General features: G+C 51.6%; 10 protein-coding genes across 10 annotated transcripts; 4 read left to right on the top strand and 6 right to left on the bottom strand.

Annotated features, from left to right (window-relative positions):
• Nucleotides 1-603: 603 nt before the first annotated feature.
• J4E93_004084 (uncharacterized protein) lies at nt 604-2,145 on the top strand (the record flags this gene model as incomplete). Its single annotated transcript, XM_049342013.1, has 4 exons — nt 604-834; nt 946-1,051; nt 1,116-1,602; nt 1,668-2,145. 4 exons carry the CDS (start codon nt 604-606, stop codon nt 2,143-2,145), a joined length of 1,302 nt encoding a protein of 433 aa, XP_049200165.1.
• A 3,824-nt stretch (nt 2,146-5,969) lies between these two features.
• On the top strand, nt 5,970-6,856 carry J4E93_004083 (uncharacterized protein; the record flags this gene model as incomplete). The annotated part of the gene is made up of 2 exons (XM_049342012.1): nt 5,970-6,476; nt 6,533-6,856. The coding sequence occupies 2 exons, from the start codon at nt 5,970-5,972 to the stop codon at nt 6,854-6,856; spliced, it is 831 nt and encodes a 276-aa protein (XP_049200164.1).
• A 1,339-nt stretch (nt 6,857-8,195) lies between these two features.
• On the bottom strand, nt 8,196-9,901 carry J4E93_004082 (uncharacterized protein; the record flags this gene model as incomplete). Its single annotated transcript, XM_049342011.1, has 4 exons — nt 8,196-8,834; nt 8,885-9,279; nt 9,330-9,546; nt 9,617-9,901. The coding sequence occupies 4 exons, from the start codon at nt 9,899-9,901 to the stop codon at nt 8,196-8,198; spliced, it is 1,536 nt and encodes a 511-aa protein (XP_049200163.1).
• Nucleotides 9,902-11,500: 1,599 nt separating this feature from the next.
• J4E93_004081 (uncharacterized protein) lies at nt 11,501-12,253 on the top strand (the record flags this gene model as incomplete). The annotated part of the gene is made up of 2 exons (XM_049342010.1): nt 11,501-11,776; nt 11,834-12,253. The coding sequence occupies 2 exons, from the start codon at nt 11,501-11,503 to the stop codon at nt 12,251-12,253; spliced, it is 696 nt and encodes a 231-aa protein (XP_049200162.1).
• A 304-nt stretch (nt 12,254-12,557) lies between these two features.
• On the bottom strand, nt 12,558-13,217 carry J4E93_004080 (uncharacterized protein; the record flags this gene model as incomplete). The annotated part of the gene is made up of 1 exon (XM_049342009.1): nt 12,558-13,217. One exon carries the CDS (start codon nt 13,215-13,217, stop codon nt 12,558-12,560), a length of 660 nt encoding a protein of 219 aa, XP_049200161.1.
• Nucleotides 13,218-15,288: 2,071 nt separating this feature from the next.
• J4E93_004079 (uncharacterized protein) lies at nt 15,289-16,365 on the bottom strand (the record flags this gene model as incomplete). Its single annotated transcript, XM_049342008.1, has 1 exon — nt 15,289-16,365. One exon carries the CDS (start codon nt 16,363-16,365, stop codon nt 15,289-15,291), a length of 1,077 nt encoding a protein of 358 aa, XP_049200160.1.
• Nucleotides 16,366-16,565: 200 nt separating this feature from the next.
• Nucleotides 16,566-17,597, bottom strand: J4E93_004078 (uncharacterized protein; the record flags this gene model as incomplete). The annotated part of the gene is made up of 1 exon (XM_049342007.1): nt 16,566-17,597. One exon carries the CDS (start codon nt 17,595-17,597, stop codon nt 16,566-16,568), a length of 1,032 nt encoding a protein of 343 aa, XP_049200159.1.
• A 408-nt stretch (nt 17,598-18,005) lies between these two features.
• Nucleotides 18,006-19,552, bottom strand: J4E93_004077 (uncharacterized protein; the record flags this gene model as incomplete). The annotated part of the gene is made up of 2 exons (XM_049342006.1): nt 18,006-19,391; nt 19,442-19,552. 2 exons carry the CDS (start codon nt 19,550-19,552, stop codon nt 18,006-18,008), a joined length of 1,497 nt encoding a protein of 498 aa, XP_049200158.1.
• A 419-nt stretch (nt 19,553-19,971) lies between these two features.
• J4E93_004076 (uncharacterized protein) lies at nt 19,972-20,901 on the bottom strand (the record flags this gene model as incomplete). The annotated part of the gene is made up of 1 exon (XM_049342005.1): nt 19,972-20,901. The coding sequence occupies one exon, from the start codon at nt 20,899-20,901 to the stop codon at nt 19,972-19,974; it is 930 nt and encodes a 309-aa protein (XP_049200157.1).
• A 424-nt stretch (nt 20,902-21,325) lies between these two features.
• On the top strand, nt 21,326-26,170 carry J4E93_004075 (uncharacterized protein; the record flags this gene model as incomplete). Its single annotated transcript, XM_049342004.1, has 2 exons — nt 21,326-21,658; nt 21,704-26,170. The coding sequence occupies 2 exons, from the start codon at nt 21,326-21,328 to the stop codon at nt 26,168-26,170; spliced, it is 4,800 nt and encodes a 1,599-aa protein (XP_049200156.1).
• Between the last annotated feature and the right edge of the window lie 1,485 nt (nt 26,171-27,655).

Raw genomic sequence — 27,655 nt, 5'->3', positions numbered from 1 at the left:
TCTAACCCTCTTTCGCACTCGAATCCCCTTGATACCCACGAACATGCCACGGACCACGCTACTCCAGCTGCAATCAACCCAATCGCATCACTTCGTCTATGAAGCATCTCGCACATGACCCAGAAAAGTCCGACCTGCACGCGTCAACAACGCTATGAGATGTAACAGCACTATCTCGTGACGCCGTGCGATATGCGCGGAATCGCTCAATCGAGCTCTTACAGAGGGGTTGGTGCGACACGAGCACTCTACTTGCGGGAGTGATCGACTGTATATCGAGTCGGTGTTACATGAGAAGATGTGGGAGGACGTGGTCGTGCAGGATCAAGACACGCGCAGATGCAAGCTAGCATGCGAGGGGCCCAGATAGCTGATGAGCGCAGTATTGTCTGGTGATTGATGGGATGTAGTGACTGCGGGAGCAGCGGTTCGTCCTTTTTTACCCCACACTTACACGTCTGCACGCGTTAGGAAGGTGTCAGGAACGTCATTTCCTTTGTTCGGAACAATTGCATTGTATCCTCCCTTACCCATTAGATCACCCCTTCACCAATCCACCCTTTTCCTTGACCAGAAAAAGTAATCATCGCAATCCCGACAATCATGGGTGGCGCACCCGTTACCCCACCATCGTCATCGTCGGCGCAGGCCCCACCACCGCAGCCTGAAATCGTAACATCGGATATCACACTTCAGGCGCCGCTGTCAAGGCGAGGGAAGGGGCCGGGTCTGGTGCTTGTGTTGAATCATTATGCGGCGAGGGAAGCGAAAGAGGGGTGCTTGGATCCGCCGCCGTTGAAGAAGTGGGCGGAGGAGGGGTTTGCGGTTGTGCAGGTATGTTGGAATATCTTGGTGAAGTGAGCATGAGAATGGACTTATGGAACATATCGCGTGATGAATGGCGAGGAAGGTATCGGCTTCATGCCAATGCTGACTACTCAACAGCTGCTGGTTCCAGGCAAAGTCGACGGCGAATTTCCTCTCCAGAAAGCGCTGGACGTATTGAAGAGTTGTGAGCAATGCGACTTCGGCAACGGTGTCGGACTGATATGTGCGTCGACTCCCACTCGCATCGCGTACGGTTACCCTAGCCGCATACTAACAAGCATCTCCAGCATATCTATCAAGGATTCCCTACTATCTCGAAGAAGCTGCCTGTCAGAACCCCGCGATCAAGGCTCTCATCTCTTACGGCGGCAAAAGCCTTTCCACACTAAGCTCGACAGCACTGCCACCGCAACTAATACACGTCGCGGGGATACCAGACCCTCACCGCCGCGAGTCATGTTCATTAGTCCCAGAATCATACCCGGAGAAACCGGTGCCATCCCCGGAGAACATCATCAAGACATACCGGTACGAAGATGCGACAAAAGATTCTGAATGGGTACTTCCAAGCGACGAGCACTACCACAAGCGAAGCGCGGGCATTGCGCATACGAGGAGTCTGACCTTCCTAAAGCCGCTGCTCGGCGGCCCTTTCTTCGATCTGGAGGCTGTCTGGGAAGAGCACACCAAGTTCGAGTTCGGCGAGAGGGATGTGGAGAGGACGATGGCTACGATGGTGGACCAGCCATATGTCAACCACATCCCGACTATGACGTACGTATCCCTCCACCACCATCGTCCAATATCCGCATTGCAGGTAGATACTGACCACCCACCAGCGGAGGCGTAGGCCAAGAGCGACTCACTGCTTTCTACACACACCACTTCGTTTTCAGCAACCCACCCGACACCGCCCTCGCACTCGTGTCCCGAACCGTAGGCATCGACCGTGTAATCGACGAGTTCATCTTCACGCTTACCCACACCAAAGAAGTTCCCTGGCTACTCCCTGGTATCCCTCCCACCGGAAAACCCTTAGCCATTCCGTTCACCAGCGTTGTTGCTATGCGCGGTGATCGACTGTATCATGAACACATCAGCTGGGATCATGCGACGGCGCTGAAACAATTGGATCTGCTTCCGGAGTACGTGCCTTTCCCGTATGCGATCGAAGGCGCAGCGCCGCCGAAGGGAAAAAAATTCGAGGTAAGACTGCCTGTCGTGGGCATGGAGGGGAGTAGGAAGTTGGTGGATGAGAGTTGTGAGGAGAGTAATGGGTTGATGAGTGGAAGGTGGCGGATGGTCGACGATGTATGATGGCAGTGAGATCATGAGAATGACGCCTGATTTGAGGAATATATCGGGGCTACGTATCTATGATAATACAAGGCGTAGGGTTCCGCGAATACATGCACTCCCGCACCTTCCTCATACAAGCTTCTCACGTCCCTGACGAGCATCTCGACCGCTGTTAGCGCATACAGGTGATAAGGGGTCAATGCGTGACGGAATGCCGTCGTCTTCCTCAAGGCTAAGGAGATCTGGAAACGGAACGCAGCTTCGTCGAAGACATCCTCATCCTGGAAAGAGCTTGACGCTACCAGCATCCAACCCAGATACCTTCAACACACCCTGCCATTGCCTCAGCATTCCAGAGTCGCCTGGCCACGACATCACGGACCACGAAAAGCGTCCCTCATGCCCCTCCCATACGCCACGAAGAGCAGCATGTCTCTTGCAAGTACGTCCTTGAACTTCTAAAAGTCTAGGCGAACCTACTGTCGCCGCCAGGTTAGATTTGGCGTACGCCAATATGCTGTGAAGATCCTTTGTCTTCGGGAAGACGAGCGGAGACATACCCCATTCTGTCCTAAGGATAACTTGTCGGAGGCGGAGCCGGAGACGTTCCTTGCCCATCTCGATGAGCCTGACGAACTTTCCCACATCCGTACATACCAGGGTGTTGTGTCGAAGCTCGAAATTCGTTGCTTCGTCAGCGAATTCGCGATACACTTCGTTAATGCGATTGATGGACATTCGTGAATGACCATCAGTGATGTACGTGACGAAGAGCAGCATGTCTTTCGCAAGTACGTCTTTGAAGCGCCAACAAGTCAAGCGGATCTTGATCGTAGTCGTATCGGCTTCGATGCTGTGCAATGGCTGGCAGACGACATCAGAGTCAGCCCGTATCCAGATCGATGGGCGAGGCAAGAATGCCACATACGCTGACTTTGTTGCTCAAGAATGCGAACAACAAACATCATTTTAGAGACTACAAGCTTGTATCGGTATTCCTACAGAAAGCCGGTAAGTGGCTGTATGCTGCAACGCTCTATGTCTGTCTTACGTATGCGTCGTGAAACTTCGCTTTCTTCCTCAAGCAACACCGGTAAATGGTGAAGACTCAATGAAAAAAGTTATCTTCTCATATGACACACTAATGAGGATCTGGACGGGGAGTGACCTTGGGCGAACACGTACCCGCGAGGTCGCAACACCCAGCAGGACAGAGCAAAGAGAGACACTGTTTGATCCTGCTTACCTGACTGACCCGGTAAGACGTGACGCGCCGGGGCGTATTGTCGAATTGTCATCCACGCGACGAGTCCAGCTCGTCGAGTTTACAGTAAACCGCGATTGGTTACTGGCTCAGGGTGCCAGTCTCATCGACGGTGCATTATCGTCGGACCAGCCGCTCTCATAATGTCGTCGGCTAGGGTCCTGCACGCTCGATACACGTGCATTCTCCTGCTCATGCGAAGTGTAAGTGAAGTGGAGCCGGCCACTTGACTTTCCCGCACACTGCACCACTTCACGCTGGACGCGGTCGGATGCCACCAGGGCGAGCCACGATGCTGGGGTTCAGCCGACCTGACTCATTCCCTGGTGTCGATGATGTCTGAAAAGATGGAGAGGCGATTGGGGAAGTCGCAAGCGAAGTGCCTGATGTGTTAATACTAACTGTGGAAGGGAGAGGGACTTACCGCGATCTCGTTTCCGATGGTGGACAATAGAAGATTGACAGCGAAGACGCGCATGTTGAGCGTGGAGCGCTGTTGAGTGTTGCCCCGGCGCGGTCTGGTGTTGGAGGAAGATGGAGAGAGAGAGGTGAAGCAGTAGATAGACGCATGAAGCTTTGACCACACGCCAAGGCGATCCAGGCAGAAGCCGGAGTTACTAGCAGTGTGGTGAAGGTGAAGGCGATTAAGTAAGCGCGGCAGCTGCGTCAATCACGTGGAAGTAGTGGTTACGTAGGTACAATCATTTGCGTGCAGAAGCATAATTAGAACGCGACTTTCGGGTTCAGCCGACTTGAATGCTACTAGCGAGCGCACAACGCTGATGGCAGCATCCAGTGCTCATGCAATACTGTGTGATGTTGTTGAAGTCGGAGAAGTGCAGCCATCGGTCGGGTGTCGGCCCGGGCTGGAAGCGCCGCCGATGCCGCGCGCGCGCCAACCCTCCGTACGCGCGCGTCACGACTATCCATTCCTCGACACCACGAAATCCTGTCGCGACATGTCATGTGCACTCGCAAGCTAGCAGCGGATGAGTTGCATGTTTCCAATGCTGCATCGAGAAGGCGCCAATGCGTCTGATTGCTTCGTGACGCTCGCGAGCACCAAAGCCCAAGCTAGAGTTGACAGTCCGGATCGCAGCTCATGGTCACCACGTTCCCGTTATCTGGTGACACGCGAAGGTGATCAGGTATAGGCTCATGGTCTTTGGCCAGGACAAGACTAGCATCTAGTCCCTGATGAACTTATCCGCCTCTACAGCATTACCTTGTTACGTCTAGAGTCAAATTACTGCGTCTAAACAACTACGTATTTTGAATTTATTAAGTTAGGTGTTGCAAGCAACAGTATATAGATATAGAGATAATTATAAGGTGCAGGGCCTCTACAGCCTACTTATAATTAAGTAAGTTAAATAATATAGAGCTTAGCGCGCTAAGCCTCTAGCTAATATTTTAATATTTTTAATTTTTTACTAAAGAACCTTAGTACTATAATCTATTAACGTAACACTTATTTATAAACGTTTATTAAGACCTTTATAAAAAGTTAGTACTAAAATACTTAAGTGCGTATACTAGGCGTAATAAATAAAAGTTCTCTAAAGGTATCTTTCTACTTTCTAATACCTACTTTATCTACTATATTAGTAAGTACTTCTCTATTTTTATCTCTACTACTACTATATATTACTAACTAAATAAATATCTATACGCTTTAATAGCTATAAAACTCTCTTTTTAGATTAAATTCTTAATAACTCTAATCTATTACTTACTTCTACTCTCTTTCTTAATAATAAGTTACTCTCTTTATAGCTATAGTATAAAATTAAAAAACTCTATAGCTATAATATTAGTAGTAACTTAGTCTTAGCGTTTAAGAAAAATATTACTAATATTAAATAAAGAATAAATACTAATAATATAGTTATAGTATAAGTCAATATTAAGAAAGCTAGTATTATTTTATATACTAGCTAGCATATTTTTCTATAAGTTCTCTACTTCTACTAAAGTAATAATAAAAAAAGTATATTAGAGAAAGTTATTAAGTATTAGATTAATGCTTTTACTAAATTCTAATAAAAATAAAGTATAAAAGAAATTATAAGTAAAAGAAATATAGACTTTATAAAGAAGCTATTTAGAGAAGAAAATAAAGCTTAAATAGCTAGAGTACTACGTTAGTATATCTAAGTTATAAGTAGAAATAAGTAAATAGCGTATATTACGCTAGAAATAAGTAAAAGAATATTAGTATAGTATAGTTAGTTAATTAAAACACTATTAAATAAGTGTTAATTTATTCTCTAGAGTTCCTCTTAACTAGGCGCCACTACGTCTAAACAACTACAGCCACAGTAAGTAAAACGTAGATAAGGTAATGTATCTAGGCACAATGCTACCCACATCGCGCCGTATCGCCACTACGATGCAGCTTTATTGTAGGCGTCTTGCGAAACGTATTCCTCATTCCCTAGTGATAGCGCCCACCCGGGCAGCGTCATGACGACATCATGGACTTCGTAGCATACCACGCGCCCGACTCCTCGAAGCGACAATCAAGCGAACCTACGCCATATTCATCGATATCGCTAAGACAATCCCGGACGCGAGTATGTCTTCCGCTGAGCTCACCATTCGCGATGTCACGCCCGCCATCACGACCTTCTCGACGCCGTTCAACCGCTTCGCGCCATTCGGCTACCGCAAGTTCGTCGCTGTAGGCAATCGTGCCACGGCCATCCGATTGCACGACAACCGAATCCTTCTTCTCAACCCCATCCAGCTCGAACAAGCGGTGCGCGACAAGCTGAATGAACTTGGAGGCGTTGATCTTGTAGCGTGTGATCTTGGGCATCACATGTATGCGAAGGACTATATCGATGCGTGGCCGAAAGCAAAGACGATCGGCGTCCCAGGTCTGGATAACAAGAGGAAAGACGTGGAGTGGGACTACATTTACGAAGACTGGCGGACAAGTCCGGAAGACCAGTTCGATTTTGCGCGGGATATCGAGACCGTGCTGTTCGAGGGTTTCATCACATACTGTGTAGCTTGGTATCACAAGCCGACGAAGACATTGATACAGTCTGACTTGATGATGAACTTGCCATGCACAGAGGTATGCCACGCAATTACCGGGCGCGTACGCGACATCAAAAGCTGACCTTCTGTCAGCAATATCATCCCAGCTCATCGCACCACGGTCCACTGTCCCGCGAATTTGCAAAGCGTGCACATCCTCGATCGATATGGGCGAAGCGCCTCGTATACCACATTGCGACCGTTGATTACACCCTGATGCGACGCGATGCGAAGAACGTGGCGGAATGGCAGATCGAGCGAATTATACCCTGTCATGGAGATGTCCTCCATACTGGCGGCAATGAAGCCTGGGTAATGGTGTACGATTGGTTCTTGACTGGCGAACCCACGTCAGGTCTGATGAAGAGACTTATGAGCCCCATTATAAGGGTCGCCAGAAGGGTGTTTTTGATGTAAAGCCAAGACAGATGCGCCTAGTCTCTTGGTATGTGATCTGATTGCCTCAAGTACCAACGCTACGGCAATGAAGTGTCCAGTGTCTACTGCCTGCGTTTGTGTCGCCCCAACACAACCCTCCACCGAAAGCGTGTCGGTGGTCGCGACGTTCTCATATCGTTGTGACGCCCTTGAATACGGCAAAGGCATGCATTGGAAAGCCATTGAAATTATAGCTGAGCAGATATAGCAACCTGGAGCCGTGGGGCCAGCTTCGTTCATCGAGTCACGTTGACATGTCCGATTGGGACCGATGAGCAAGGAACCGGATGGTGAAAGCCCATGTTTGTTGCACAGTGTGAATGGAATGGTACTACAACGCTGGCTCTGTGAGGCTTTTCACCAGTGGTCACTAGAGATCAGCCCTAGCACTGCTGTTGTATATCAGTCTTCTGACTTGGGCCTCGAGACCACGCGGTCACTTCTCTACACACCGTCGACAAGAACCTCAACCGAGATTTCATCACTCCGACATGGCCCAACTACAAGCAATGTGCGTTCCCCATACCTACAAACAATTCTAACTAGCTAACAAGTATGCAGTACCGAACGCAACCGCACTATATCACCCTTACTGAGGCTCCCCGGAGAGATTCGTAACAGGATCTACGACTTTACTCTGGGTGGCAATACATGGCATATCGATACGCGTCGTAAATTGACCTGCAAAACTCCGAAAGCTGAGCGCAACGATCACCGAGCTCTGCTTCGTGTCTGTCGACAAATATATAACGAAGCCCGTCTCTTACCATGGTCACTCAGTGACTTTCGATGTGAGACAAAAGATGATCTTCGCAATTGGCTCACCAACTTTCCGAGGGAATGTCGCTGGGCCATCACGACTATCACCCTGTTTGCCTCTTCTGCCGATCGTCCAAATCCTTCGCACCCACGCCCAACGATGTTACTGCTTTTACCAAGAGGGATGATCGGCTTCCAAGACTTTCCTGGTCTTAGGAAACTGGATAGACATTTCGGAGTCTGTCCAGAAAGAGACTACCGTTGTTATACGCAGCTAGGCGATGGGACCAAAAGCCAATCTACCGAGGAGAAGGTACGAGTGGTAATCGCTCAGCCGTATACACCAGAAGAAGAACGTCAGCGGCAAGGTTTTTCGTTCATGGCCTTTACATAGCTGTAGAATAGCGTGCGGTATCCAGGGTATTGTATCATACCCTTTTCCCCAGACCTACAAGTTCATGTACACTGCGGGCACACCTCAACATCACAGTCAAATCGAGACGAGTATAGGCTTTGTGATGTACTTTAATTACTTTTTCAACATTCAGATCATGAACGCCTACGCAATAGGCGCGTAGAAGCTGAGCTTCCCCTTGGGATCATACTTCTTTTTGAGCGCTTTCAGCTTCTTCTGCCTCCAGTCCTCGTGCCCATACCACGCCTTTGGCCCCTCATTACCGTAAGCATAGTTCACGTAGGTATGTAGCTCACTAGACCCTGTACCCTCACGGATGATGTCACGAAGCTGCGTGCCGAGCTTCTTGACGGCGTCGTCTTGCGCCTTCCCAGTGGAGTTGTATATGATCAGAGGTGCAGCGAGGGTGTGCGCGTCGCGAAAGCCAAATGCACTAGCATCATTGCTGCGGTCGCGCACAGCACCACTAGCGTAGTCCTCAAACATAAAGATGGAGTTAAAGTAGGGGTTGTCGGCTCCGGCGATGGCGGAAGAATAGAGATCCCAGGCTTTGCGCTGCGCGGTGATATTGTAGGACTTGATGTATATTGGAAAGCGAGGGTTGTTGAAGCCGAAATCCTGGCATGGAGGCGATTCGAGCGCGATGCCGGTCCACTTCGCAAGGTCTTTGTAGGTACCGGACTGGGGTGTGGCGGCGAGAGGACCAATGTTGTGGAAGGGCGCGGTGTACTTGGGATCGACAGTGGTAACACCCTCTTGGACAATGTAGATGATGATCACCGGCTGGGCATATGTTAGCGACTGTACTACAATCGGAAACGCTCATATCTTACCCCCTCGGTATCGTATCTTGCATCATTCTGCCAGTACGTCCAGTCATGTATATCCGCGGATTGCTTCCCACCTTGAAGAATATACTTGTTGGCCGCCTCGTAGACCTGCTCGACTTTGTCACCACTGAAGACAATCGTCTCGATCGCCCAGTCGTAGTGCTCGATGTCGTAGACCTTTGTGGTAACGGATGTGACGACGCCGAAGTTGTGGCCAGCCCCTTGCATCCCCCACCACAAGTCTGACTTGCTGTCAATCGTCTTCAAGTCTCCGTTTGCGAGCACGATGTTCATGGAAAGGAACTGGTCGGTGATCAGACCGTAGTGGCCTTGGAACCATCCGTGACCGCCACCAAGGGCTGGTCCCAAGTAGCTGACGCATTCGCAGCAGCCGGTGACTAAGTGGTGTTAGAGCAGGCCATGTCTATTGCGACATTGGGAAGCTTACCAGTCTGCTTCCCGGCAGCCCACAAAGTATCTGTGAGATTCTTCACGTTGGCTCCACCACCGATTGTTGCTGACTTTCCGTCTTTGGCAATGGAGATTGAGTTCAACTGCGGTAAATAGATCTCTATACCATATTCCATCTTGCCCAACGTCGTAAGCGTTCCATGGTGGCCATTGTAGGTAAGGAACGGGATGTTGTGATCACTCGCAAACTTGACCTGCGGTGAACGTGTCAGCTGTTGTTACATGTCTGAAACAGAACGCCCTACCGCCTAGATGTGAACTTACAATCTTCTGGACGTCCTTCTCCATACCCGGCGCGATTACAATGCTCGGCGTAGGAGCCTGTAGATTGGACCATCGGGTAGTGTAAGTAGCAAACTCCTTCGTATCGGGGAGGTAAATCTTTGCGGTGGCAGAAAGATACGGTGCCAATGACTCCACGTCGATACCTGCTGCAGGGGTCCTAGAGAAGAGGTCGAATGGCGAAGTAGGAGTTGCCGAGACAGTCGGAACGACACAGGTAAGGAACGAGCTTGCGACAGCCAACGGTGCCAGAACTCTTGCAAACATGATGCCGGTGGGGAGATGTCAAGCAGGATGCAAGACACGGCCGTGAGTTACCAAGATCCTGGAATGTGGCTTCAAAGCATCTCAAATAAGAGAACACATCTGCCCTGTCGGCTAAAAGCATCATGCTCCATGAGGAAGACCTCCGGGCCGCCATGCAGCATGCCTATCGTCAGGGTCCAGACGACGTGAAGGCGGGATAACATGCATCGAAGGATTTAGCTCGGTCACACAATCGGTGCTAATCTGATCCTACGATGATCTCGTCTTCGCTGCGACTTGTGCGCTTGCACGTTATCGAGGTTTGTGGGTCTCAGGCATCACCGCGATTGGCTCGGGGCTCGGACAAGATGCCGCGAGCCGCACCGTTGCCCTGGCCCGCCCAGACGCCAACAGCCACTTCCTATGCGCTAGTCGAGGTGCGTTTTCACCCATATTCTTCCTTGCTGGAAAACTTGCACCCTCGTATTTTACGGACTTTTCGAAGGCATGTATGCCAATTCCTGTCTTGCCAACGACATTGCCGAATGCCGAATGCGCAATGCGGCCATCATTGCGCGCCTTTTGCCTGGGATGAATCACGAACGTGACCATCGAAGACACTGATCTCCTGTGCCATGCGAACATTCACGTGCGACATAGCAAGCCAGAAAACACAGCATTGCTCGTATTCGGCGTGATCCTGATCTATAGCTGGCGAGCCAAGAACTGCGCCGCTTTGTGCCTTCCTCTCTTTGCAAAGTATCGGATGGCGCACTCAGATTGGGTGCCAATGTGACTTCGGGCCGATGTGATGTGATTACACGGGGTATCTGTTGGCTGACATTCTATCGAGTTAGGCTACGCCATGAACGTCTCGGATACAGATCCAGTTCCATCCGTTTTGTTCTGGATTTGTGATTACATTGACCGACCCAGAGTTCAAAAGTGATGGATCAGACTTGAATCGATCATTCAACACCATTGTTGCAGAATACGCCATGGGCATTGTGGAGCTGTGGACCCTCTATGCACTCGCTGTCTCCTTCACGTGTCTGCGAACATACGCCAGGATCACCGCCGTGGGTCCCCGCGAGCTGCAAGTGGATGACTACCTAGTATGGATAGCGATCGTGAGTAGCAACGAATACTCTGGCCTACATTTTCGTTCCGCTAACAATACCTTTACCAGCTGATCTACACCGCCCAATGTAGCCTCGGGTACAGCCTGGGAGTGCACGTACATGGTCTCGCAAATGATGGCATGACGCCGAAAGAGCGTGCTGCGCTGAGGCAAGACGACCCCGAGTATAGATTGAGGTATACACAAAGGCAACTCCTGGCGCGCAATGAACACAAGAGTGGCCCACGGCGCACACTTAGCTAACTGGGCTTCAGAGTCATCGGATCTAAGATCCAGGTAGCTGGCTGGACCACCTCTGCGTGCTTACTTTGGTCTCTCAAGCTATGTGTAGCAGCCTTTTACCTTCGTCTCACGGTGTGTATATCTATCGCAGTAGCCCTGGAAGCTTTGACTGACATGAATCCCAGGCTGGTCTTGGGATGTACACGACCCGCATTTACATCGCTTTCGCATCTATCATCACCAGTTTCGTGATCATCATGTTCACCATATACCTCTCCTGTCGACCATTCTGGCATTACTGGCAGATCAATCCCGATCCCGGAAACTCGTGTCAAGCGGCGATATCGAAGCGTCTCATCTGGGTCACATTTGTCTTTAACGTATCCACCGACGTGTATCTGCTACTTATACCAATTCCCATGTTATGGAAGTCGAGATTGAGGACATACAAGAAGATTGCCGCCATGCTCGTACTTGGCGCTGGCATGCTCGTTATTGTGTGTGCGATATTGAAGAGCATCTATCTGATCACGGTAAGACACAGTGGCACGATCGCTGTGAAATGGGCTTGGAGACTAACCGATCTCTAGGACCCTCTGAACAGTGCTGAGCTCACCGCCTCTTGGGGTACTCGCGAGACCTTCATCGCTATATTCACGACGAACCTCCCCATGATCTTCCCATTGCTCAAGAACTGGCTAACGCCTTTCCTACCCAGTACGATCGGCTCCAGCAACGCAAAAGGGCAAGAGCCTCCAGGCAGTGACTTCCAAACAATTGGGGGCGGATCCGGGCCAGGTGGAAAACGGGCTAGCCGAAGGACGCCGCACCGGGCGCGCCACACTTTCCGGGGCCTGACGCTTGACAATGAGAGTGAGGAAGACATGATCAAAGGAGATGATGTGGCCATGCATCGCATGCAGCGCGACAATGTTGAAGCAGATGGAAAGAATACGATCGTCGTGTGCAGCGAGGTCAGCGTGACATCCGAAGATCATAGCGGTGTCTAGAGAAAGGCATCTTTCCAGATCAGGTAGTGAGTTATCTTCGCGCTCCAGTGCCAACGCAACTATACGCGTCTACAACATCATCTGACCCAGTCTTTCTATCCGTGGCGTTCGCGATGTAATTTGAGTCAGTTCCTACCGCATTAACACTACGCAACTGCTCCTGAGGCTCACACAAAGGCTGCGTGCAAGGATCTGGAAGTACGCGGTCTGCGGCTAAGTGTGATATTGCTACAAGATGCAGGACACGAGAGAACAATGTTGACTGTAAGTCCAGACCAACCTGTGAGCTTAAGTCCCAAATTTTCTATTGTCGGAGTCTGTCATCTAATGGATACGAGGTACCCTCTCCCTCGGCCCACAATAGTACAGGAACAGAGTCCATACTGGGCTCTATGATACCAAAGAATCCATCGAAGAAAACTTTCGTGCCGGGAGATGAACCCCGATTTTTGCCCAGTGTATTAGTGGCAGCTTGATGGTCGTCCGCCCCGTGGTCGCTCGTGTCCCCGTTCGTATAGGCTTTTGCCATAAGAATGTCTTCCTTGTGAGTGGAGAAGTAGACCGATAATTGCTGAACGACGTCTGCAACTGTAACAGTACCGCTATCTGCTCTGGTAACAAGTAAGGGCTCTGGTCGCTGATAGCGACGATTTTCCTCAAACCCAGGCTCGTCGAACTCGTCATCGCTGAAGCCTGTTTCAAGAGCTGCGAATTGGTTGAGCTCGTCGATGCTGAAGGCTATCTTGGTCAGAGGGATCTCGGAAGCTGGTTCCAATGCGATCGCATGGCCTTCAAAGGGCGATAGACCAGGCTTCTGAGTGTTTGGTTCATCGAGAACGAGAATGTTGGAGACGTCTTCGAAGACCGACCAGCGGAGACGCTCAAACGCTTCATTGAGAGGAATGGCCCCTCGGGTGTTGGTTAAGCTTCCATTGGGGTGATCGGGCAGAGGCGCGGTAATCATGTTGAGGCCGAAAGCTGTTGTGTACAATCTGAAGTAGATTTTGCGAGCATACCTCGGCGATACGGGTGTACGGCTTTGACGATGACCCACTCTGGACCCTTGCACCCGATCGGGTTTAGGACCGAGGCTCGCCAGCCCCGGGCGTTGTCCGATCGGCTAATGTCTTACGAACCTTCACCACCTGAACGGCGAGCACACCAATGCATCTCCTGTGGACTATCACATCTACCTGGGTACCTGGAGACGACATCGACGGACGCGGAGCACGGAGATGAGAACAGATAGGCGCTACAATCCGACGACCAGGCTGTCGGTCCACAACGCTCGCGCTAAAACGCAATGTCACATCCGCGCAGCCATGCTCACATGCCAGAACACAGCACCGGGCCCGTGAAGGCCAAAACCACTTGCAGGTTGCGTTGTGCGAACTTCGAAACGACATTGTTGGATCCATAGCCTGATACATCAACTTCGTGAATTGCCTGTGGTTTGTGATACTATTTCTATGCGTCGATTCCCAACAGGACTCCTTCCCTCCCAGATCCATCGTACATACCATCACCGGAAACATGGTGGTACTGCGTGAGGCTCAACCCGAGCAAATGGCAATGTAAGTCTCGCACTCTACGCGTACTCGTCCGAAGTCTTAGCGACTAACATCTGTCAGCGGCGCAATGAACCAATCCAACTCTCCTCTGCTTAGACTTCCTGGAGAGCTCAGAAATCGGATCTACGAACATGTCCTAGATAGCGGTGTCACTTGGCACATCACATGCCACAAAGACTATGCTTGGCGGAAAGTCGGACGGTATCACGATAATTGCGAATGTGTCATGTGTGGTGATCCGATAGTTCGGGCTTTCGGGTCTGCTCTACCCCAGGTCTGCCGTCAGATACACTCAGATACATGGTTACTCCCCTACGCGCTGAACACATTCGAGGCGGGCTATTACGGAGGCACTTCGATCGATGCTTTAGTGTGGTGGTTGCATCAACTGCCGGAACCCGCAAGATCTGCGATACGCTCTCTTCGATTGAATGAAGGTCATTGCGGCGAGATCACGAACGATGTCCTTGAGACGAGGTTTCCGGTATGGTGGACTCGAGGACACCCGCATAGAGAGCGTCGCGTTATGCGCATGCGCGGGCCTGTAAAAGATATGCGCATGGTAGATGGCGTGGATGAATTGTATGCTCTCCTACCGGGCCTTGAACGCATTCATCTCATCCTCAATGTAAGCAAGTTCGCGGTCAGTTGGAATAAGCCAGATGACGTGGCTGTTCGGCGCGCCAAAACTATGGCCATCGCACAGCTACGTCCCGAAGTCGAGAGGATGTTTGGGCGACCGAATCTTTGCGTGAGTATGGATGTGCATGTACTTGTCGGACACGGCTGTGGTTGATGGTACATGGCGCTTGTCAGTCATCGCGCGAAGCGATGGCTCTTCTTGAGCTAGGTTCAGACACATGTTGATGGAAATGTTATTGGCCTCTAGGTATGCTTGTGGACTACATTGCGAGGTTGAGTTGTAGATGTATAGAGCAGCGGTATCGTTCGCGACGACACACCTCTGGGACGACTCCGACTATGCTTATCTTTTGAGGTGAAGGGGGCAAGATCAAAGTTAAAGTACCACGTCCTGTAGTTGTCGGTTTGTTCTCACGTCGTAGTCTCACTTAGATCTCACGCTTACAATCATCCTGTCGTAGTCGTCACTTCAGCTACTCTCCCACTCTCTACCCACGGACAATCTACGACCCCGCTGATGATACTCGTTCTTACTAATAGCTCGCCCTAGAAGCAGGCAATGTAAGTGCAACAGCCTATAAAGATGCAATCTAGAATGGATACTCAAGATGCATGGTGCTGCTCGCAATTAGCGCATGTCGCCACAGCTCAAGCTACCCGGTGAACTTTGGAATCGATTCTACGGTTACGTACTCGGGAATCTAACGTGGTATGTCGGCCATTGTCACAAGAAGCGAGATGACGAAGACAACGTCTACGAGATATTTCAACTATACGAGGGAACCAAGCCAGGCCGCTACAAGACGAAGTCGTCCTTGGTCGCTATGTACCTTTGAGGTAGTAGCTCTTGAGCAGCTCAACAACGACATCCAAGTCCTGCGGCCCTCTTACACCGCACCCTAACATGATACCCTTGAAGCTCTTGATACCGATTGCCCTCTTCACCTTGTTCCACTCCTTGTCCGTCAACTCCTCTTGCGCGGGCCAGAACGATACGTTAGGAGCATTCAACTCCTCTATCTTCTTATCCCCCCTCCACTTGCTTACAATCCAGGCAGACTCTTCGAAAGTACCTACGTTGATACTTCGAATCGCTCTTCGCAGACCGATGCCGAATCTAACGAACTTGTCCCGAATGATGTAGGCTCCCGCCTCCTTGAGGTACCAATTGTTGAGCTCGATATTTATCTTGACGTGCTCGTTCTTCATCGCGTACATGAGTAGGCCATGGAGGACCTCTCGACGAGGTGGGAAGTCAGGACCCCAATTGGTCTGGTATGTGACCTTGCGGAGCTTGCGGTCGAGACACGAGTCGCTGAGCTTGAGAACGTTGACGAGATACATACCCTCTCTAGGTTTGGCGAGAAGATGTTTCAGAGAGAGCTCGAGAAATTTGGCTTCATCGCTGAAGCCCTTGTGGATCTCGGCTATGCGATTGTACGGCGTGCGCTCGCCAGCAACGTCTTGGATAACGACCTTTTCGTCTTTTGGCGACGAAATGACCAAGCTACCGGGCGTATCGAGAACGTATCTCCACACTCCTTGTCGAAGCTCAGCAGGCAGATCCAGAAGCGCACTCTTCCTATCAGGCTCATAGCGGGAGTAGGAAGTCCCCTTGATGGAGAAGCTCCCAACTTCTTCACCGCGCATCGCGAAACTGATCGAAGCGCACTCGCGATCTACACGCCAAAGCGTTCGTATATCCGCATCGCCGCCTATGCGCATTGTCGATGCGTCCAAGGACAGAGTGGAACTGGTCTTAATCGCGCCAGTAATCGTATCGAATCGGAGGAGCTTCATAGTGGCGCCGTCCAGTGTGATCGCGACGCGCTCCGCCGATGTCTTGTCGTTTTTATACCATCCGGTATAACGCCTAAGCGTGGCGGGATCGAGTGCCATTGCGAAGATAGTAGGATGAGTAGATAAGATAAAGATCGTAGAGTAGGTAGTAGGAGAGGTGTCGTGCAAGCAAAAGTCGAAAAAGCGGACAAAGCGCGGGTGCCTATTGATACAAACGCTCGCATGCTGCTTCACCTTCACTTCTCACCATATGACGTCGCGTAGGGTATAAGCGAGATCTGGATAGCGCGTTCGAGTAGCTACTTGAGTATGAAGGATTCTCCGTTCTCTACGTTAACTACATTCACCTTCTCCTCTTCCGAACCCAGTGCCTTCGCTTTGCCCAGCGCCCATTCCAACGTCCGGGAGATATCCGTAACGATTACCCACAACAGCCCTCGGTATAGTAGCGGCGAGTTGTGTGTAACAATCCAGTACTTTGAGTCCGTCTGCCTTTGCAACTCTAACCCGGTTGCAACGCCGAACGTGGTCTGCCAGTTGAACGTCCAACTCTCTTTGAGTCCGTGAAGGAGGGCAAGCACGTTGAAATCTGGCGTTGACCTATGCAAAAGAGTCTGTAGAGACTCCTGGGAGGTGCGCATCCCGTGCGGGGAGTATAATACCGCTTCGTGTATGTCTGGTGAAGGCGTGTAAATGATTGTGCTCGCGAAGTTGAGCTCATGGTGACCACGGGCTCGGAAGACCGTGAGCCAGGTGGGTAGCGGGCTACCTGGATGCAGCGATGTCCAGTCGCCGTCGAAGATACCCGGCTCCAGGTCTCGGGTGGTGATAATGTTGTCAAAGTGGTTCCAGCCGCGAATGATTGCGCTCGCTTCCGTTGTCGCGAACACGGGTATGCTTGACGCGAAAGTCAGCATCGTCGGCTTGTGCAGATGATCGTCGTACTGGAAGCGTATGAAGATCGCATCAACCAGTGAAGCATCTTGAGTGACGGAGGTTGTGGTGGGAAGGAACCCGGCGTCTGTAGCTGCAGCTTCGACGTCGCGCACAATGCCTTCTACATCGCTGCCGTTGGTGACGGCGGGTGGAGACGATAGGCTGAAGCTTGCTAGCCATATCCCTAATAGATTGACAGGGCCGTTGAACCAAGGGTCGTGTACGATGTGATAGAATGCTTTCCCGCTGGTAGTCCGCTCTTCGTGTGGACGTGGGAAAGAAAGAAGCCATGAGTTATCCCCGTTCAAGGATGTGAATATCGGTCTCAAATGCTGCTTGTCGAGTGCTGCGTTGCCAATCTGCGTCTTGAGTGCGAGAGCACGGTCGTTCGCCATAGCAGTTGTTAGTTGTTCCGAAGCCGCAATGAAGTACGAGAGCATGGAGGGGGTCGATCGCGCACATACGGCATGTCTGACGTGAGATTCAAGGCCACCCGCGTGTGATTCAGCCTTCTACGGATGACAGCCAACAGGTTGCGAGATCCGGGTCGCACAAGGAGGGGTAGTTAAGTAGCGCGCCAGCGAGCCCTGGGGAACGTGGAAGTCAGCAACATGATAATAGTGGGTAGCCTTCACAATACAACTTGCGAACATACAAGCAGGATGCAGCGGTAGATTCCGATCAAAATTGTCTTTTGCGAATCCTCAGTATAGTGCTGTATGCCGTTGTATAATGGTATGTAGTTGCTAAGCATAGCTATAGCATAGTAATGAGGTCGCGCGTGTGACCATGTCGCCCATATGCTACGTCACACGATCGAACCAGATAAGACCGCCCTTCATGTCGTTCTCGAGGCCCACACCGACCGCGACAACCTTTCCAGCCTCTATTCGGATCTCGCCTCGGACAGTACTGTACAACTTCCCCTCCCACACGCCGTGCATCTCCACCGCGAATGTGTTACCGCTGAGGTGTGCGAACGTGAGCATGTATGGAAAGCATCGATCGGTGCAGTCCGCAATAAGCCTGCCGTCCTTCATCTCGATTACCGAGCCTTTGTACCCAACGTTGTGGTAGCTGCCGACTATCGCGTCAAGAGGAACGTCAAGCGGTAGCGCGTCTTCTACATTCGTCCACTCCGGCTTCTCCGCCTCTTCAGCGTCGTCCATCGCCTGGAAGTTCTTGAAGAACGCGCTCCAATCGACGCGATCCTCGCCGCGCACGCCGAGAACATTGTCGAGCAATGTGAACTTCAGAATATCGTTGACGTACGTAGCAGTATCCGAGTTCCCGAAGATGACGAGGCCCCAGTCGAACTTGGGGAGGAAGCAGACCATGGCTTTGAAGCCAGGCACTGACCCATAGTGGCCGATGACCGTGTGTCCCCGATAGCTCGTGCGAGATAGACCGAGGGTGTAGAGCTCGTCGCTCTTGTAGGGTATGGCCCATTTCTCGTCGCCGAGGAGATCTAAGCTGCGGGGTGTTGCGAGTGCTTTGTGGCTGTCTTCGGATAGGACGGGGTCGCGTTTGATGAGCGCGCGGATGTATTTCGCGTAGTCGCCTGCGCTGCTGAATATGCAGCCGGCGCCGTGGCCTTCTGGGGCGGGAGGGTAGTGAGGGAGTGCGACGTAAGACTCGGTTTCACTATTCCAGTAGTATGGCCTTGCGCGTCGATCGGTGTCGCTGTGGGCTTTAATGTCGGGTACGTCGTGGAATGTATTGGTCATGCCGAGTGGATTCCAGAGCTTTGTCCTGATGAAGTCGGTGTAGGACATACCAGTCACAGTTTCGATGAGATGCACAGCGACACTGAACATGATGTTGCAGTAGATGTGCTCGGTACGAAGTGGTTTGACGAATTCGAGATTGCGCAGATTGCGCGTCAAGGACTTCGCATTGTCAGGGTGTTTGGCGCGCGCGCTGAGGTAGGACTCGTCGTGAGTTGCAATGCCACTCCGGTGACTCAGAATATCTTCGATGGTGACTTGCTCCATGAGATATGGGTCGGGAAGAACGAAGTCGGCGGGAAGTAACTTTGACACGGGTGTTGTCCATTGTACGTCTGGGTACTTCTCATCGTCTACGAGAACAGCCACGGCCGCCGCAGTGGTACACTTGGAAGTGCTTGCGAGGTCGAACAGGGTGTCTGTAGTCGCTGGGGTGTCGGGTAGTTCCGAATAGCCATACGCCTAAGGGATGTGAGTGCTCCGCGGTCGTTCTTGTGAAGACACCTAGATACCTTGGAGTGGATGTCATCGCCTTGTACAACTGCGAGCGAAAGACCGGGGACGTGAAGTTCATTTATCGTCTCTAGTACAAGCTTCTCGAACTCGGGAGTCTTGTAAGCCATGTTGTAGATCGAATTCTATACTTTATGCATTCGAATGTCGCTCAATATATACTTTGCTACGATGCACCGGTTCATGGTCAGCGTAGTAGCTCTTGACACGCAGAGCCACACTTACTCTGGGTCATAATGATTCATCTGCACTATCTCGAATCTATTGCGCATGTGGCATGATTTGGTAACATAGGGTGCCGTTAGGCATGATGTGAGTCAAGGCGTGCCGCGGTCGAATCAGGCCGGCGACAAGTTCCGTCATCCGCGTATATGGAGCCAATCAGCTGGTAGCGCCTAAATATCCTCGCCCAATCGGTAGGTGGTGGTGCATTCTGGGTATGGAAAGTGCCCCCGTCACACTACTCCTTTGACAGGAACGGAAGCCACACTTGGTCCAATTGTATCATGCTAACGTCTACGTCTCGCGGCTACAGGAAGTTGCCGCTCGAGAAGCGATCGCCAAAACCCTTTGACTTGCTAAGCATTTCGCGCTTCTGCTTATGGTTGAGCGAGCCGCTCACAGCCATGTCCTTCTCGTAGTCGAAGGCGCGCTTGCTGGGATCGTCCTCCTTTTCCTTGCCCGTGCCCTTGTCCTGATGTTGCTCGACCAGACTCTTACCGCGTGCGGCATCAATCTTCTCTCGCATCTTGCGTGCCCTCCTCTCCTCCTCTTTGTTCCGCTTTGACTCCGAAGTGGCAGGCGCAGAGTTGGTGGGAGCGGTTATGCCCAAGGCCTCGTCTTGCAACCGCTTGAGCTTTTGCTCTGGTGTCTCGGTCCATGCGCTGCTCATGCCTCCAGTGCCTGCTGCGCCCTTGCCTGTATTGAACTTCCGTGCGCGCATCTTCGTGGGATCCATTCTAGCGGCGAGGTCGTCCTGCGTCGGGGGCAGCGTCATCCATTCGTCGCGTTGTGCCTTCTTCGGGGCGTCGCTGAATTGCGGTTCCGTGTCGAATGCCGATTTACCCATGGCTTTGTCGAAGCCTGAAGATGCTCCCCCAGCTGGTGGTGGCGCGGGCCCAAAGTCATCGTCGCTGCTGTCGGAGTCGCTGTCTGGGGGATTGGGCGGCCGCTCGTCGAGAGGCGCTGGCGGTGGAGCAGGCCCGACCACGCGCGCAGGCTTCGAGGCTGGTGGAGGTGCAGGGCCTACGTCGCTGTCCACACTGCTCGACCGTGATCTGGCGTCTGGTGGTAGTGAAGGCCCAGCCGTGCGCGGAGGTGAGGATGCGGAAGGTGGAGGTGCTGGGCCGATAACCCTTCTGCGCTTGTCGCCAGACTCTGGACTCGATGCGCGATCATCGTCGTCGTCGCGACTGCGCTTGGAGAGGTGCGGCGGCATGGTGGGTCCTATTGAAGGCATCGTGGGTTGTGTGAGGTGTGAATGGAAAGTGTACCTGGCTGCGCGTCGAGTGACGTTCTGCGGGAGCTTGGGCCTTCACCAACGGCGCGGCACATGCGGCGATCTGCGAACTGCGCCATGAGCTCCGGAGACGCGCCATCCTTGCCAGCCCATGCCAACCCTCGTGGGCGCCTTTCACCCTCCAACCGATCTTGACTTCCGTCGCATACGCCCTCGGTTGCCGCGCTATCCGCCCGGACGCACGCCTAACTCCCCTTCGCGTAGGCAGCACCGACCCGTACCGCATACCATCACCGAAACCCCCGCGCCGAGTCGATTACACCCACGAACTCCAACATCCCCAAGACCAGATACCAGACACCGCGCAATTACCCGCAGCTACCAGATGTGCGCCTGAAGCAATGCCCTGCGCAGAACGAGCCTGATGAGCTCAGATTCGGAAGAGAGCCACTCGAGCGCTCACAACGACCATGGAGACGAGATAGACGCCAGGGAAGGCGCGGTGGGCGCTTTCGAGACACAAGAAGATGGTTCTGAGGAAAGCGCGACCGAGCGGAGAAGCGCGGACGAAGAGGACAGCGAAGATGTGCAGTCGGTAGACAACGGCATCGAGGGCCTGACGTTTGCCAGGACACGGCGGAGAAGCCCCCAGGAACAGACGCATGATTCAGCATCGGTGCTGTCCATACGACCGACTATCGAGGTGGCGGGTAGCCCTACCTCGACGGACATACCCGACGACACTCCTTCGGTTCAGGTATGCAGCATGGCAGATCAACATGGAATCATCTGACCAAGACAGGGTTCCGGTATATCCTCACCAACGAGCAGCGTGCCCGTGTCGCACAACTCGCTTCGCCCTCACCGACCGACATCGCTGCAGCCGTTCGAACGCCGCTTCTCCTCCCGCCTATCTCCATCACCTGGACCAACGCCGCGCGGCCAGTCACCTGCCTTCCTATCGCCGCACTCGCGACAATCCTCTGTATCGAGCAATCTCGTCTTCCAACAATTGTCTGATGACGGATCCGAGACACCTCAGGCGCCGTGGGAGGTCGTGCGGTGGACAAAGCTGAAGAAGATCAATGGACAAGTCTTCTCGGAGATTGGCAAGCGCAACTTCGGCCGGCCCACATGCCTACATGTAACCGTCTCGCTGGCGATCGGAACGTCGAAAGGCTTCATTCTCATCTTCGACTACCAGCAGGTTCTCAAGTCCATTATTGGACCGGGTACCAAGGCTGTCGAATGCGGTGCCATCACTTCGCTAGCCATCGCTGCTGATCACTCGGCCATTGCAGGGGGGCATGCGACAGGTCACATCTTCACATGGGAGTTGGCGAAGCCGGCCAAGCCATTCTTGCACATCCCGCCTCTGGAAAGGGCGTCTCTGGAGGACAACAAGTCAGATGGCCATGTTTCGGGCGTAGCCATTCTGCATCTGGGTTTCCTCGGCACCCGGCGCACAGCGCTCGTCTCCGCAGATGACGCAGGCATGGCCTTCTCCCATCTCGCGACACGTGGGCTAGGGGCAATCGCGCGGACGGTCAAGACGACGCGGATCTTGGGGCGATATCCATTGTCGGCAAAGTCACTGGAGAAACCTCGGAAACCAAGTTCTGTGCTGGCCTTCGCACCCCTGCCATTAGGCAACGTTGAGCAGCCAACCGACAACATGGGTCTGACCGCATTGCTAACACCCTATCTGTTAGTCATTGTCTCGACTACCCCGGTTGCTCAGACCCAGCACAAAGCGCCCCGGCCCAAGGATGTGGAAGCGCACAGCGCGCTGAGTGGGTGTTTGGCTTGGTTCCCGGCTGTCAAGCTGAAGAGTTCCTCCGATGGTTCCGATAACGCGATATCCAAAACCAAACTCGTGTACTGTTGGTCTAACGTCCTGACCATACTGGAGGTCGACTCCATCCTGCCACCCCCGTCCGAAAGAGAAAAGCCTGTTGAGCTTCGCTTCAGACCTCGGAGTCGCTGGAAGGCGGAAGAAGCTATTGTTGCTGTTCAGTGGCTGAGTCGATCAGTTCTCAGCGTGCTTACCATCAGTCAGCGCCTCATGATCTTGGAAGACAATACCCTCCGCGTGACAGACTCATTCGATTTGCTGCAGAAGCACATCTACCACTCGGACCTTTTCTCACGACAGCTCAAGCCGGTCGTTGAGCAGCTTAATGAAGAAGATGCGTCGCTACATGGTGTTGTGGCAGATGCCTTCTACATGAGTTTCCGGGCGTACAAGGGTCGGCTGTTCCTCTTAGGTTTCAACGACTGCTCCATCGGCACTCTCTCAAACTGGGCTGACCGCCTGCTGGCATTGATGGAAGATGGCGACTATATTGCCGCTATCGGTCTCGCGACTTCGTACTACCTCGGGGATGCGGACAAGCTCACTGTCGGACTGCCTGACGATGACAAAGCACGCCATGCGCTTGTACAGCCAAAGCTGCTCGAGATGATTACAGCCTCATTGAAGTATTCCTTCTCAAGACAGGACGACCTCGATCGCGATTCGCAGGAGCGTCGAGCGAAAGAGCTTGCTGAGGTGGTCTTCACAGGTTTGCTATGCATGGAGGAATACGACTTCCTGTTCGAAGACGTTTACGATACCTACGAAGAAGCGTCAGCAGAGAAGGCTTTTTTCGAGACCCTCGAGCCCTACATACAAGACGACGAGATCACATCAGTGCCACCGAACGTCCTGAAGGACCTTATCACATTCTACGCCTCAGCCAATCGCTCCACTCAGCTCGAAGAGATGATCTGCCGGCTCAGCACTGATACGATGGACCTCAACCAAGTGACCATGCTCTGTCAACAATACGTGTTGTATGACGCGTTGATCTATGTGTGGACAAGGGCTATTGGCGACTACATCACGCCACTCACCAACATCCTTGAACTTATCAAGCTCGTAGACTTTGACGTAGATGAGACGGAGAACATCTATCTCACTGCCGCCAAGAAGATCTTTCCCTATCTAGCGTACACCTTCACTGGGCGAGTGTACCCTGGCGGCGCGTTCATGGATGATGACCAAGCGTATAGTGCCAAAAAGGACATGTATCGATTCCTGTTCTCGGGTAAGAACCTGGAATGGCCACCTGGCTCAGGCGAAGTCATCCTGACTCAATCTGACGGCAGCCCAGAGCCTCCGTTTCCGTATCTGCAGCTCGTCTTGGACTTTGACGCTTCGAGCTTCATGAGCATGCTCAATGAGGCCTTTGAAGATAGCTTCTTGAACAGTGAGCAAGATGCGTCAAATGGGGCCCAGCTCAACGGCACGCACAAAGGGTCCGCTCTCACTCCCACTCGCCAGTCCATCATCAACTACCTTTTCGGGATAATGAACACCGACAACTTCGACCCGGAGGATATCATCTACTTCTACATGTTCGTTGCGCGGAATCTGCCGAAGTATCCGCAACACATCATGCTTCCAGGGACATCGCTACATCAGGTACTCATTGGTCTCTGCAACTATCCTACGGATACGATCAAAGAAGACTGCCAGCTCTCAGTCGAGTATCTTCTCTCCATCTACCACCCTCCCAGTCCACAGAGTCTCGTACCGCTGTTCGAGAAGGCTGGCTTTCATCGTGTGCTCAAGTCCGTGTATCGGGGCGCACACCAATACGCTAAGCTGCTCGAAACTTACCTTGACGATGAAGAGGACGACGAGGCTGTCTTTGGTTGTATCGCCGACATCTTCCGGCCAAGCAAAGGTGTTTTGAAGAAGCAGCTGAACGAGGTCAGGCTAGTCATCGTGGGTCGCGCTGCAGACTTGGCTGCGATCGACGCGTCGCAAACTGCGGTGACATTGAAGCAATATGCGCCCGACCTGCTCGAGCCAGTTCTCGACGCTATCGAAGCCGGAAGCGATGCGCAGTACCGCTATCTACAGGCTCTGATTGAACCAGAGCAAGTCGCGACCGGCAGTGTCACGCCCATCGATGAGAACTTGCCTTCTGGATTTATCGAGAACTATGTGCAGCTCATGTGTACTTACAACAGCGCGCATGTCGCAGAATTTGTCGGCTCATTGAAGTCCAGCGACCTCCGATTGGATCCCGTCTTGCCCGCGCTAGAAAAGAGCGGCGTCATTGACGGTGCTGTCATCTTGATGGCTCGCGACGGCCTCGTCCAAGGAGCCATGGATCGACTAGTGAAGCATCTTGGTACGCTTCAGACTGCCTTAATAGGCCTTATCGGAGCCGCATCAGAGACGCCAGATGTGGCCAACACCGAGGAAGCAGTCCACGATCTCCTCGAAGACATCCAAAAGTACATGAAGGTTGGCATATGGTTATGTCAAGGACAAACCCGATCCAAAGAGCCGAGACCAGAGTCAACTATCGACAGGCGGAAGTCAGCATACGGGGAAGTTCGTGAAGGAGATCTCGCGCCAGACGAACTGTTATGGCTTGAGCTTGTCGACACGTCCGTACGACTCATCAGAGACACATCCAGCGCCGTTGCTGATCACGATGCCTCCATCACATCAACGGGCATTGACCCAACCGATACCGTGGACACCGCTCGCATCGTATCCACTCTCCGCTCCTCGATCCAACTGACCTTCTCCGCCCTCCTCACATCGACCACCATCCCACCTGCGCGAAAGGCCGCCCAATCTCACGCGCCTGCAGACACAACATCCCGCCCGCCCCTGCGCCCCACGCAATCCCGCGCGCAATCCAACCCATCCTTCCTCCGCATCCTCCGCTGCTTCCTCACGCGCGCAACACACACCTACTCGCCCTCGCTCTCCGACCTCCGCTCCGTCCTCTCCGAAATCTTCGCCGCCTACACCTTCGAAGAAACCATCCTCAGCCTCGCAAACCGATTCCTTGACAAGGAATCCTTCGAGCACGTCCACGAAATCACCGAGCTGCGGAAGCGTGGGTGGAGACCCCGCGGTCAGGTGTGCGAAGGATGCAAGAAGAGGGCTTGGGGGCCGGGTGCTGGGCCGGGTGTGTGGGAGGCTTGGGAGAAGAAGGAAGAGGAGAAGAAGAAGATGAGAGATGAGGCGGTAGGTGATGAGGCGGAAGGGAGTGCGAAGGGTAAGGGGAAGAGGCCGAGTCAAGCGGATGTGCTGGATGATGGGGAGGAGGAGGGCGAGAGAGGAGAGAGTCTCGTGTTGTTTGCTTGTCGGCACTTGTGGCATCGGGGTTGTTTGGAGAAGGAGAGCGCTGGTCACGAAGGTGGCGGAGAGGTAGCGAAGATGATGGGTAGAACAGGGTTAAAGTGTCCGCTCTGTTAAGCAGGTAGTCCGGCAAGTGCGTATATATAGTAATCTATTGTTTATTGCATCGCGATTCTAACGTATATCTCGCACTAGAGTTACGTAATTATAACTCTGCAAGTAGATTACAAAGTAGCTTTCTATTAGAGTTAACTCTATTACGTATAAAGTAATATTACGTATAATACTAGAATACTCTATAACTCTATTATAGCTTCTAGAGCTATAGCTTTTACCTACCCTAGAGGACGTGCTTAGAGCTACTAGCCCTAAGCGATTTTTAGTAGTACTAATAAGAACTAATAAGAAACAAAGAGTAGAACTAAGAGTCTAGCTCTAAGCTGCTGCTAGCAGCTATCTAATGTAATATTAGATATTCTAAAGAGGCTATTTTATGCAGAATTGCTGTGCAATTCTAAATCTACTCTTAGATTATCTATAGCTAGTTAGGATAAAGAGTTATATAGGCGCAAAGTTAGAGGGTTAGTTTTAGTATTTCTTATATAACTACAGCTACACAGCTACTATAGAAAGATTCTAGCTACACTATTTTAATTAGAATTATAGCGCGAATCTAACGCTGCGCTTTACTTAGCTCTAGCGCGTAAGATAAGTAAGATATTACGTAAACAAAGTAGTAAGACAAGAGAATAGCGCTACACTTAGTATTTGTAAGTAAGAGAAGAAATTGTAAATAGCTATATTATAGAGAAAAGTGTTGCAATTTTAATAGTGTGCCTCGCTTAGTTATAGCTAGTCTAGGTCCTAAGATATATCTAAAAGAAGAATTTTTAAAGTAGACTTAGTAAAAAAACCTATAGACTCTACCCTAGAAGACGTGCTTAGAGCTACTAGCTCTAAGCGATTTTTAGTAGTACTAATAAGAACTAATAAGAAACAAAGAGTAGAACTAAGGGCCTAGCTCTAAGCTGCTACTAGTAGCTATCTAATGTAATACTAGACATTCTAAAGAGGCTATTTTGTATAGAATTACTATGCGATTCTAAATCTACTCTTAGATTATCTATAGCTAGTTAGAATAAAGAGTTATATAGGCGTAAAGTTAGAGGGTTAGTTTTAGTATTTCTTATATAACTGCAGCTGCACAGCTACTACAGAAAGATTCTAGCTACACTATTTTAATTAGAATTATAGCGCGAATTTAACGCTGCGCCTTGCTTAGCTCTAGCGCGTAAGATAAGCGAGATATTGCGCAAACAAAGTAGCAAGACAAGAGAACAGCGCTGCACTTAGTATTTGTAAGTAAGAGAAGAAATTGTAAATAGCTATATTGTAGAGAAAAGTGTTGCGATTTCAACGGTGTGCCTCGCTTAGTCATAGCTAGTCTGGGTCCCGAGATATATCCGAAAGAAGAATTTTCGAAGTGGACTTAGTAAAAAAACCCGTAGACCCGTAACCGCTGGGTTAGGGTTAGGGTTAGGGTTAGGGTTAGGGTTAGGGTTAGGGTTAGGGTTAGGGTTAGGGTTAGGGTTAGGGTTAGGG

Source organism: Alternaria ventricosa (genome assembly GCF_023758065.1).
Source record: "Alternaria ventricosa strain BMP 2768 chromosome Unknown scaffold_6, whole genome shotgun sequence".
Lineage (NCBI taxonomy): Eukaryota > Fungi > Ascomycota > Dothideomycetes > Pleosporales > Pleosporaceae > Alternaria > Alternaria ventricosa.
Note: the sequence above shows the minus strand (reverse complement) of the source record. Positions and strands in the feature narration are given on the sequence as shown.